Source organism: Brassica oleracea, chromosome C2 (assembly GCF_000695525.1).
Source record: "Brassica oleracea var. oleracea cultivar TO1000 chromosome C2, BOL, whole genome shotgun sequence".
Taxonomy (NCBI): Eukaryota; Viridiplantae; Streptophyta; class Magnoliopsida; order Brassicales; family Brassicaceae; genus Brassica; species Brassica oleracea.
Window position 1 is genome coordinate 15,597,878 of NC_027749.1, and position 12,143 is coordinate 15,610,020.

Below are 12,143 nucleotides of genomic sequence, written 5' to 3' on the forward strand. Positions count from 1 at the left end.
TGCATTTCAAATAAAAAGGTAAATATATTAAAAATATTATAATTATAATATGTAAAATTTAATATAGTTTTAAGGAAATGGTCAAAATAAAAAAAAATTTATACATAAAATAATCATGATTTTTGTTAACTGGGCGGATCATTATTTATATGATATCGCACACGAAAGAAAAATTTCTGTTTTTAAAATTATCTAATTAACTCTATGCTCACTTTTTTATATTTTTTATATGATATCACACATTCGTAAAAAAATAGATAGTTTAAGATGCAAAAAAAAATATTTACTTAATGAATATAATATAAACGAATATTACAAATACATCATTTAATAAAATAAATAATTAAAAACTGAAAATTTATACCTGCGCTAGCGTGTAGTTGTTATTAAGAAAGCTGATCAAATTGCTAACCAAGTATTTGTATTTTAAGAAAAATCAACTCTGAAGACTTGAAAAAGTCAACAGTTTTGGCGTATGTTTACACCCACACGTCTCTCTCGCTTACCAACACGTCTCTCTCGCTCATGCTGGTAATTTCATGATTTTATTCAGCTTCGGAGAAACTTCTTCGAGACTTTTAAATGTTTTTCAGCTTTACCATCATTATTATTCGTATCCGTTACATGTTTCCTCAGACGGCTTTGCCGATTCAACTTGCTCAATATTGTGTTCTGTCTTCTCCTTTGTACGAATTCCTCCGGTGCAGTTAACACAATCCAAACCCCATAAATCAAAGAAATAAATTATGAACCCTCGAGCAATCATCCGATTCTCAAAACCCACTTTTTATCAGGTTATATTCTGCATCTTCTCTTTATTGTACTACCTTCCTTGTGCTTCAAGTCAGGAAGAACTTGGGTGGTGTGGAGATATGTTTCAGTGTGGGAACATAACCGCTGGTTTTCCTTTTTGGGGTGGGAAACGTCCTGATTATTGCGGTCATACATTGCTGGAGCTTCACTGCAATAACAACAACAATACATCTTTAAACATCTCAGACCAAGAGTACTGTGTTCTTGATGTAGATCAAACATACACTCTTACACTTGCCAGAACAGACATGCTAGGCTCTTTTTGTTCTGCTAAATTTAAAAACACAACCTTGCCTACCGATATCCTTGACCTCTCACTAAATGCCAAGAACCTCACAGTTTCTTACCTCTGCGATCCTCGTAATCCTTACCTTTCATCAAATTTTACATGTCCTTTAAAGGGTATTGGGTCAGTGTCTCTGAGACCTGAGACACAGTCTTCCTGCAATGAGAGTTTCGCAGTGAATGTTCCGATGAATTTCTTTCCAGAAGAGAGAGAGTTTAATTTGAATCAGTTGGAAAGTGTTCTAAGAGGAGGGTTCGAGGTGAAAGTGGAGATAGATGAGATAACTTGTCAAGAATGTTCGTCCTCTGGTGGAATCTGCAGCTTCAGTGGTACCACACAAGTTTGCTGCAAGACAAACTCAACGTCAGGAATCACCTGCGAACCAAAGCCTCAACCAAGTTGTAAGCTTCTTCTACATCTCGGTTTTCTTAAATGTTAAATTAGAACCTAAATTTTAACCATTTGGGCCAGATTTATCTTTTTAAACCTAAATGTTAAACTTTTAGTTATACTAATAAATTTGGAGTCTATATTTTCTAAAAAAAAGTTAAACATATATATATGAGAATATCTATTCTATTAAAATATAATTTTTTATCCACTGGATTTTGGATTATCAAAAAGATTATAATCATCAATATAATAAAAACAATAATTTCTTTTTGAATTTGTTTCTACTTTTCATGGAATATTACTTTTAAGGTCATTATAGTTTTGTATAAAAACCATTATCTCATTAAGGTTGATTTGGAGATTGGAAAAGAGACCAACAATACACATAAATATGTCGACACCTATTATGCCTAATATACTAAAGATAATAAAACATATGTAACACGTTACCCATTTCTCTCAAGACAAAACATATAGTTCTATAATGTCTACTATAATTATATTGATTAGTCCAAAACACGACTTCTATACTAGTCAATATTAGAATTTCTCATCACCATTAAAGTATTTTTCATAACAATATATTAAAATTTGGTTAAATTATTGATGTCTATATATTTTCAGTTCATATATATATATATATTGGACTGGTAATATATATATATATATATATATATATATATATATATATATCATAAACGACTTCATAGTATAATTTAGGGCAAATGTCTAAAATAGCACATTTCTAAGTTTATATCACAAAAATAGCACTCAAAAACTAAAATGACCAAAATAGCACATTTCTAAGTTTATATCTTATCCCCAAAACCTCATTTCTCAATTCTAAACCCTAAACCCTAAACCCTAAATCCTAAACTCTAAACCCTAAACCCTAAACTCTAAATCCTAAACCCTAAACCCTAAACCTAAACCCTAAACTCTAAACCCTAAACCCTAAACCCTAAATCCTAAACCCCACCCTTTAACTCTAAACCCTAATTTTGTGACTTTTGATAAAACATTAAGTGCTATTTTTGTGACTTTTGACTTTGAGTACTAGTTTGTGAACAAAAACTTGATTTAGTGCTATTTTTTATTTAGAGAATTTCTATAATTTATATAGTCGCCTTCTAAAACCTTAAGTTTAATATTATTGATTTATATATTTATATATATAGTACGTAGAATTTACATTAAAAATATTTACAGCTATACATTTATCAAACGTTGGAGTCTAATCCCTCCACATATATGTATACAGCATAACCCTAAACCCTAAGTTACAAAACCCTAATCTTTAAAAAATTTATATATATATATATATATATATATATATACATAATTTATAAAATAGTGGGTAAGTAAATTTTCGTCCAATTACAATTAATAAAATTAAAAAAATGGCAGGCTAATTATTTAGTTTTCGTCCAACTTAATATATAAACTAAAATATTATCTATGCATGTCTAGAAATTTTAAAATCTAAAGAACCTCGGCTAATAAAATGTAAACATAATTATTGAAACAAATAAAATTGCAAATCTAAAATTGCCTGAAAATATTCAACTAACTATCCTGGAAATATTCAACTAACTATCCTAAACTATTTTCCTGAATTTTTTTTATTATTAAATCTTAAACCTAATCGTTTATATTTATCAAATGATGTCCAAGAATATATTCCCTTCGAAATATATGACAAGTAAAATATCACAGGTTTGCAACTACTACACATCCAATATAGCAACTAAATATTGACGATCTTCAACTAAATTTTCCCATTAATCACGATTGAAATCATCCTAAATGCTGAGCGAATATTCTTCGCTTTAACCTACATCTCCTTTCACTGTAAATAATAATTCAATCTCCATCAATCAATAACACAAAATTTGAATTTTAACAAAGTAAAAATGGCTGCTTAACTTATCTTTCTGATTTAAATCTTTTAAAAGAACTTGGTTTATTCAAGTGAAGATAATCCACACCTGGATACACAATTTGGTGAATCATTCAAAATCATATTTGCAAATCAGAAGGTAAACTATAATACTAACAAATACAACTCCTAAAGTGGATTATCTTCACTTGAATAAACCAAGTTCTTTTACATTTTCGGTTCGTTTGCCGGTCCGGGTTTAAAAACACTGGTCAAAACATAACTTGCTAGAGTTTTTTTCTTATTTACTTAATTTTTCTTTCTGATTTTTTTTTTGGTCGAAACTGAACGGTCAGTTTTCTATTACTCATTTTTATTTAAATAAAAATATTTTAACCATTTGGGCCAGGTTTATCTGTTTAAAATTTGTATTACTTAAGTGGGTTGTGCTTCAAAAGCTCATTTGGAGCTTAATATACTCCAGTTAGTAATTTCTTAAAAAATCTTGCTCCAGCCCATTAAACTATTTAACAATAACTTATTATAATAACTTTTAAAATAAGCATACTAATTGTTAATAAATTTATTAACCATTTCATTCATAGATAAAAATTCAAAATATAAATAAATTAAATAAAAAATTTGAAAACTTTTATAGAAAATTATTATGTAATTATAAAATTCTGAGTTATTTTACAATAAAACACACAATAATACCAATAAAACTTTATTGGGTTTATAATCCTATCAGTGTTTAAACTATGGTATAAATATATTGTATAAGGAGAAACTCATTTTCATTTTGAAATCGACAATCCATATTGTGAATACATTATAATAATGAAAGTATTTTTATAATCAAATACACATATCATCTTTAAGTATGTTTTGTATTATATTATATAACTTTTTATTTACCGACAGATCGATCTTAAACCGGCAACATTGTAAATCTTATTCAATTTTATATCTTGTGTCAAAATTTGAGCTCAACCGTGAAGTCCTTCATCCATTGTTAAACTTATAATGCATTTGCACAGTTCTAAATCTTCTGCTTTGCTTTTCTGTCAAATTCGGCCTCTTTTATTTAAATAAACCTTGTAAAGAGGCATAAAACTAAAACTTTGAAACAGATACTTTGACTTGATAGAAGAAGACTTCAAACATAAGTTATAAATTAATAAAAACACTAATATATCAAATATGTCAATATTTTTAAAATATATTATTAATAATTTTTTGAGCAAGGTTTAAAAATTATTTGAGACTGCATTGCCTAATACAATCATATGGATGGTCTTTTTGCTCAATGTGTTTTTCAGCTGCTGAGCTTTTTTTCTACTTTACTTTTTTCAGCTGCTGATCTTTACCACCGCTGTAGTACCCGGTTTATCTGTGGAGATCAGGTTGGTCTCTTATACCCTTTCTGGATTCCTGGCAGAGAAGAATGTGGTCACCCTGACTTCAAGCTCACCTGTGACAGAGGATTTTCAGAGATTAATATCGCCTCTGTGAAGTTCAGAATCTTAGAGGCAAACTACACAACTCGTATCATAAGACTTGCCAGATCTGATTATATCGGCCACCTTTGTCCCCAAGATCCTACAAATGCGCCATTCAACGAAAACATCCTTCAATTCTCACCTAACACCGACCTGCTAACACTTTACTATGACTGCCGAGACTTTTCATTCTCAACGCCTGCTTATGATCCTACTTACTTCAGAGAGCTTGGTTGTGATGATGAACTCGGAAGAAGTTACTATGTGACGAGAAACCTCTCGTCCCCTTTACTTGACGGAGTTAGAGATCTTTTAAATATCCTCAAGGTACTGTGCTTAACAATCGTCAGCATTCCTGCGTCCGGACCTGCGTTGAGCACACTACAGAGATTTCAGACTTCAGATAATCTTAAGAAGGCGCTTGAAGAGGGTTTCGAGCTTGGAGTTAACCAAGAATGTTCCATGTGCATGGAATCTGGGGGTGGTTGTGGATATAATCAAACCACAAGAGGGTTCGTCTGTTACTGTAACAATGGGCCTCATAGCCGTACTTGCAGTTCCGGAAAGCCTCATGGTACACTGTTGTTTTCTCTCGAGTTAGTTCCATTTTGTATGCTTCATGCTTACAAATTTTACTTGTTACATGGCTTACAGGTACTATTACAAAAATTCTAATAGGTTGGTTTTATGTCGATTTCAAATTGTTTTTGATCTCCCTAGGAAAATAAAAAGTTTATAAATCTATCCTTTTCTATATTTGTCCAGGTCTGAGTGTACTAGTAGCGGGTGTTCTTGTGCTCTTGGTAATACTCATACCAATTCTCCGAAAGAGAAAAGCATCACATGACAACAGAAAACAGAATCTAAAGACCCTTATTCCACTGAAACACTATAGTTACGCACAAGTCAAACGAATTACAAACTCATTTGCGGAAGTGGTTGGGGAAGGAGGGTTTGGAACGGTCTATAGAGGAAGTCTTTCTGATGGTAGTATGGTTGCGGTGAAGGTCCTGAAAGACTCTAAGTGTAATGGTGAAGACTTTGTTAACGAAGTTGTGAGCATGAGCAGAACTTCTCATGTTAACATTGTTTCTCTGCTTGGATTCTGCTCCGAAGGTTCCAAGAGAGCAATTGTTTATGAACTTTTGGAAAACGGGTCTCTTGATAGGTTCATCTCAACCAACAACTCAATGAGCATTGATTGGATGGCAATGCATGGAATCGCGCTAGGCGTTGCTCGTGGTCTAGAGTACTTGCACCATGGCTGCAAAACAAGGATCGTGCATTTCGATATTAAACCTCAGAACGTATTGTTGGATGATGATCTTTGTCCCAAAGTGTCTGATTTCGGACTTGCTAAACTCTGCAAGAAGAAAGAGAGCACCATGTCACTACTAGACTTGAGAGGGACGATAGGCTACATCGCACCAGAGATGATCTCTAGAGTTTATGGGAGTGTTTCCCACAAGTCGGATGTATACAGCTATGGAATGTTAGTCCTCGAAATGATAGGAGCAAGGAACAAAACATCCGCAGAAAACTATGCATCGGACACAAGCTCGATGTACTTTCCAGAATGGATCTATAAGGATCTTGAGAAGGGAGACGATGAAAGGCTTGTTGGTAACGGAATCAGCAACGAGGAAGAGGAGATAGCAAAGAAGATGACATTGGTGGGTTTGTGGTGTATTCAGTCTTCTCCATCAGACCGCCCACCAATGAACAGAGTTGTGGAGATGATGGAAGGAAATCTTGATTCTCTTGAAGTCCCTCCTAAGCCTGTTTGGCAAATTCCTACAGTGCCTCTTCCTGAAACTTCTTGGATTTCAGAGGAGAGTTCAAGCATCACTAATTGAAAACCAGAACAAACAAAATGCTTCCAGTGAATTGTAAGCAAAACCAGAGAGATTATAACCAGCAGTTCTATTTTTGCAAGTTCTATGGTCTCTACCATTCTAAAGTCGTTAGCAAACTCTTCTATAAGTTAGCTATGGAGCAGACTCTTCATCACATACTATTCTCAGGGCCGGCTTAGTATACAGAGCAGTCAGTGCATCTAGTATATAAACACATGTTCATAGGTAAGATTTGGATTAATTGAGTTTTTTCTTGTTTAATGAAAATTATTTTATGGATTTCTTTTGTGATTCATATTTTTAGTGTTATCTATTGGGTTTGTCTATAACTAGTGGTGAGGTCCACCATAAAAGAGGAAGAAGGAGTGTCAAAAACGCCAGATTAAGAATCGATGTTTGCACGGTTTCGCGGGCCCTACTAACACGTGGCGGCTCACGATTGGTTCGTTTTTAATGCGCTGATTTTGACCGGTTGATTTTGACCAGTTGACCATTACTTTTTGAATATTCTTTCTTATATAAGACTTCATAAATTCGTCAAATATGTGTATCTTTGAATTGCATTTGCCAATAGGATAATTAAGGTCTTTCGTACCAGCTATTTTATTTGGGTTTTTGGCAAAAAAAACCTCGAACATGATTTTTTTTTTTGCGTTTAAACCGTCAAACTTAAAAACTCACATGTCTTTGTGGTTTGATCTGTGGGTTTTTAAGTTTGCGGTTTAATACGAAAAAAAACATGATCGATGGTTTTTTTCGCAGAAAACCCATTTTATTTTCCATGATCATATCTTTTGTATTTTAGCTTTCTCTTAAACTACGCAGAGTATTTAACCGAATGAGTAACGCAATCGAAAAGTAAATAATAATCGCTTGACGAATTAATAACGGAGGATATTTTGGGTCCCACTTACCCAAAATTAAGACCGTTACAAAAGTCAAAAACGATAAAGGGTAAAAGCGTCCACACATCAAAATGTTTGTAAGGGTCTCATCTCTTTCAATCAGACCGTTACGAACGAAAAGAAAAGAAGCAATAAGCTTTGCGAGAAGACGACATAGTGCCAAAAAAAAACAAAAACCTTGAATCAAGATTTTGATCCATCCATAATGGAGGATACGATTTCAAACCCTAGTATGGAACCTCTGTTATTCTCCGTCGATCCAATGTCTCTCTTACTTTCTCAAAACAATCTCTGCGTATTCGAGAGAGGACCCAGATACAGAGAATACGCGACACTGCGAGAATCGAAGCTTCGACTTAAGAGGGAGTACGAGAAGATACTCAAGGAAGAAGAAGAGAGGTTCTTCCGCGGAGACAAGAAACAAACGAGAATCGGCTTTACAAGACAAGATGAAATCAAAGTTTCGCCGGCGAAGAAGAGATTTGGGTTTAACTATGTTCCGGCGAACCCTAATCCGCGTAGAATGTCGTCGTCGTCATCGTCTTCGTCTTCGTTGGCCCAATCGGTTCCTGATTTCTCCGCCATGATTCGCAAGGAAAATCGCCGTCCGGCTAACTCGAACTTGCTCCCACGGAGGACGGATCTCACTCCGCCGCCGCCGTCTAAGAGCAGAACCGCCTCTGTTTTCTCCGGATCGGTTTCTTCCATTAGAGGAAGCATATCGGCGAGTGCGGGAGAGAAGAAAAGCAAAGGGATCAATGCGCGTAAGAGCTACGCCACCGTCGAAGATCTTAAGAAAATCTCCACCGCCGCAGCTTCAGCCATTAATGGCAACGGAAGGAAGTCACTCGGCGGCGGCGGAGGCGGAGGAGGAGGGAGGAGGAAATCAGTCAGCGGTGGTGGTGGTGGTCGGACTATTCTAGGTTACAGACAAACTTAATGTCCCAATCGAACACGATTTGATTTGTTTTTAGGTTTTGATTGATAAAGATTGAATCGTTTGTTTTTATTATGATTTGGTTTGTTGATTTGTGATACTATTCTAACAATAAGCATTGATCATATGATTCAAATGGTTTAATAGTGTGAATTACACAAATACTAAAGTAGATCCATAGCTAACTCTCCAACCAGACACATAACGATCTCATAAGCAATCTCTGATCCAACTCCAAACAAATGGGTTTCAAGATCCATCCATTTCTCCATCTCAATACTGACAACTTTGTCCATCTCAACCCGTGCCAATGCTGTCCACTTTGGAACTTCCCCAAGAACATCTTGAATCAACTCGGATGCTTCAGCACTCGAGGGCTTTAATCCGCAGGAAATGTTTCTTTCTTCCAAGTGTTCGATCATTGCATCCACAAGAAACCCTCCGGTTATTCCAGGGAGATTAAGCAGATTATCGGAACGAGCTGCGTAAATCATAAGTTCGTCGAAGAGCTCTGGTCCGATGAGGTAGCTGCCTTGCGCGGTAGTGGTACCAACCAATAGCTCGGTTTGGATTATGACTTCTCTTGCGTTGGTGGATCTCTGCCGCGTTAATATGAGACCTGTGTTGCTTAAACTTCGTAGGACGTTAGAAACATGGCTGACCAGACTGGTGATTGCTTCATAATTACCACCACTTGTTGAGTTCTTGAACAAAGTCGCGGAGTCTTCAAGAACGTCCCAATCGGGCTCTACTGGCTCTAGAGGCAGCCTCATCTGTCCTGGAACTACAGACCACAACGGCAGTTTCAAGTTTCAGATAGTTTTCTTTTACAGAAATTAAATTACTGTATGAATAGATCTTTATGTAACCTGAGATATTGTCAAAGCTATTGGAAAAGCAACTCTCGTTAGAGAAAGATGCATCCAGTACAGAACCAGGGCTTGTGTAGTCACTGTTTGCATTTCCAATGGAACTCCACATCTCTGTTTTGCCTTTCTTCTGCAAGAGTCAAGAAAGAAGAATGAATAGAAAATGAAAAAAAAAATACTAAAACATTCTTGCAGAGTATTATAAAACATACCCGATTATCAACATCCCTGGAGTAAGTCTGCTCGCGTGCTAGTGAAGAAAGCAACTCATGGAGGATCAAAGAGGCCGGTTTACTGGGCAATGCATCTTCTTCTTGAGAAGTGATTTCTTCCAACTTCTGCTGAATCAAACCCACAGTACCGGCATCAACTTGTATTCTTTTCTGACCCATCTGATTTGGAACACGTGGCGGTCTTTTTCTCTCTTTAGTTTCTCTGCAGCATTGGCTATAATCTCTTTGAGGGGAACCAAGTTTCAATGGAGAAAACGCGGTTTCACAAGCTAGCCTTCTCTTCCGTGCACAAGTGTTCAGACCTGATCTATTACAAGACTCCTCAATTCTAGTGTGAGACCTTCTCTGCAGATTCAAACCAGAGTTTTCAAATTTAGCTCTGCTAGCTGAACCTCTATTCATGGCAATAAAGTCCTTCTCTTTATAGTTGATGGCATTTGCAGGTGAAGACGAACCTCTGCTTCTCTGTAAGGTGTAAGATTCAGGGACAGGAGGAAACCGAGCACGGTGAAGAGCCTTCCTCTCCATTTGATCTATACAGCCTCTGCCTTTACCAGAAACAGGCATAGATGGTTCTTGATTTCTCCAATGCACACTTCTTTTACTCCTCTCGAAGGGAGTTGATTCAGAAACACAAACCATGCTCTTTCCACTCTCTTCAGGTACAGAACTAGAACCATGAACATCAACAAAGCTACCACAGGCTTTACAAGAAGCAACACTAGTGTTATAATCAGGTGAAACAGCAGTCTCTTTCCCAACGTTTCCACACCTTATAGTCCTGGAAGAACTTGGATAAGCAATAGCGTTGTATTTCGAATTTCTCTTCCCCGGTTCCAGAATCCTAGCAGCAGCGTTGATCAACCTAGAGTTACGCCTCTGAAGCCTCGGGCTTTTAACAGGAGAAGCCAGATTCTGATGCTGGTGATGATGTTTCCTTACTCGGGTCAAAACGTTCTTGATCTGCATGGCGTCTGATCCAAACTTCTTCACCATAACACGCCTGTCACACACACCTCTTATTGTTCTCTGCATCTTCTGTGGCCTAGACTTATCCAAACCACTATCTTCTTCTTCTTCTTCTTCTTCTTCTTCCTCCTCCTCAGACAAAAGGCATTTATCCTTGTCCTGATTCATCAAATGTGATGACTTCTTCTTCTTCTTGTGATTAGAAGGTATTGATTCAAGTCCCATCAAACGTGCTACCAAACTAGGAGGTCTCATCTCATGCCTTTTAAAGTCCACAACTTCACCTCGGTTCGGGAAACTTTCTCTCTTCTCATCATCAATCTTCAAAACAAAAGAGACATACAACTCAAACCAAACTAGAGATAAACTTTTAACTAAAAAAGGGGGAAATAATCACCAGGTTAAGCTTAGATTTGAGCAGTTTATCATTCCCACCAAACCTCTTAGAAGCTTGTTTCCCTGAGAAAAAAAAAACGAAACAAGAATCTCTTTTTCATTTTCAGACACAACCGTGTAGATAATAAACTGAGGCACTAACCAGGAAGAAGAGATTTGCGAGAAAAGAGCTTCTTTTTGGAGAAGCGTCGGTTCCAATCGAAGAGCTGGAAGAATACGCCGACGCAACCGCTGAGTCGGCTTGGCCGTTTCTCAGTTATGGCCCCACACGGCGCCACCGTCTCCTGTAACTCACCCGTCATTACCACCAAGCCCTAACGACCGACACAAAAGCTCAGAGAGAAGGAAACACCACACAGATAAACGTTTCGCATTCCAATAACTTCACCGGAGAAGAACAATCATTCTCTGGTGAAAGAATATCTTGACAGAATCTGAAGCTCAAGCTTAAGAACTATCATTCTCTGGTGAAAGAATATCTTGACAGAATCTGAGCTCACAGCTTAAGATAAAAGACTTTCTTTGAATTACGATTCTGTAAAAGAAAAAAAAGATTGTCAGTTTTTTTCTGAAACTTTGGAGCTCGTGAGGAGGAGGAGGAAGAAGAAGAAGAAGAATCTCTTTAGGAAAAGCAGAGAAGAAGAGTGTACATTAGAGCAAAATATCGACAAGTTACGAGAAAGGGGAAAGAAAGGAGACAGATGGAAATCAGCAAAACGACGATTTGTACAGTGGAAGAAGAAGAAGAAACACACTCTGATTTATTTTTTATTACAAAAAAGAAACTGAGCTTTTAAAAAGAAGATAAAAAAAGTGTTTTATCAAAAAATGGGACTCAACTCAACGGGTAATATTCGCAGTTGAGTTAAAAAGGTGAAAGGAGACAAAAGCTAAACGATAGTGACGAAGTGACTGAAAGAGAGATGAGAGAGTTAAAAATCCTTTTACTGTGTGATTCTCTCTGCTGTCACTGGCGGTGAAAGGGGCTCGAGAGAGATTGTTTTACAGCCTTTTTTTTTCTTTTACTTGCAGAAGACTAGATGAGAGAGAGAGAGAGAGAGAGAGAGAGAGAGAGAGAGAGAGAGAGAGAGAGAGAGAGAGAGAG

The 12,143-nt window shown here is 36.4% G+C and overlaps 3 protein-coding genes across 5 annotated transcripts; 2 read left to right on the forward strand and 1 right to left on the reverse strand.

Annotated features, from left to right (window-relative positions):
• Positions 1-573: 573 nt before the first annotated feature.
• On the forward strand, positions 574-7,132 carry LOC106319738 (probable receptor-like protein kinase At1g67000). The gene is made up of 4 exons (XM_013758126.1): positions 574-1,500; positions 4,728-5,447; positions 5,528-5,551; positions 5,639-7,132. Exons 1-4 carry the CDS (start codon positions 747-749, stop codon positions 6,727-6,729), a joined length of 2,589 nt encoding a protein of 862 aa, XP_013613580.1. The 5' UTR covers positions 574-746; the 3' UTR covers positions 6,730-7,132.
• Positions 7,133-7,690: 558 nt separating this feature from the next.
• On the forward strand, positions 7,691-8,579 carry LOC106319752 (homeobox protein Hox-B3-like). The gene has a single exon (XM_013758145.1). The coding sequence runs from the start codon at positions 7,840-7,842 to the stop codon at positions 8,572-8,574; it is 735 nt and encodes a 244-aa protein (XP_013613599.1). The 5' UTR covers positions 7,691-7,839; the 3' UTR covers positions 8,575-8,579.
• A 93-nt stretch (positions 8,580-8,672) lies between these two features.
• Positions 8,673-11,829, reverse strand: LOC106319683. 3 transcript variants are annotated; one of them, XM_013758070.1, is made up of 6 exons: positions 11,689-11,829; positions 11,181-11,573; positions 11,040-11,101; positions 9,653-10,963; positions 9,441-9,570; positions 8,673-9,355 (listed from the first exon to the last, which is right to left on the reverse strand). In XM_013758070.1, the coding sequence occupies exons 2-6, from the start codon at positions 11,338-11,340 to the stop codon at positions 8,736-8,738; spliced, it is 2,283 nt and encodes a 760-aa protein (XP_013613524.1). In that variant the 5' UTR covers positions 11,341-11,573; positions 11,689-11,829; the 3' UTR covers positions 8,673-8,735. The 3 variants fall into 3 exon arrangements, with proteins under 3 accessions (XP_013613524.1, XP_013613527.1, XP_013613517.1); XM_013758073.1 differs by having other exon boundaries at positions 11,181-11,322; positions 11,391-11,829; XM_013758063.1 differs by having other exon boundaries at positions 11,181-11,829.
• Between the last annotated feature and the right edge of the window lie 314 nt (positions 11,830-12,143).

Bases quoted from the DNA above. Each gene is read 5' to 3' on its own strand.
- LOC106319752 (XM_013758145.1), top strand. From the start codon at position 7,840: ATGGAGGATACGATTTCAAACCCTAGTATGGAACCTCTGTTATTCTCC.
- LOC106319738 (XM_013758126.1), top strand. From the start codon at position 747: ATGAACCCTCGAGCAATCATCCGATTCTCAAAACCCACTTTTTATCAG. The intron at 5,448-5,527 runs GTACACTGTTGT...CATGGCTTACAG, and splicing joins CAGTTCCGGAAAGCCTCATG to GTACTATTACAAAAATTCTA. The intron at 5,552-5,638 runs GTTGGTTTTATG...ATATTTGTCCAG, and splicing joins TATTACAAAAATTCTAATAG to GTCTGAGTGTACTAGTAGCG.
- LOC106319683 (XM_013758070.1), bottom strand. From the start codon at position 11,340: ATGACGGGTGAGTTACAGGAGACGGTGGCGCCGTGTGGGGCCATAACT. The intron at 10,964-11,039 runs GTGATTATTTCC...TTTGTTTTGAAG, and splicing joins TCAAATCTAAGCTTAACCTG to ATTGATGATGAGAAGAGAGA. The intron at 9,356-9,440 runs GTTACATAAAGA...TGTGGTCTGTAG, and splicing joins TAGCTTTGACAATATCTCAG to TTCCAGGACAGATGAGGCTG.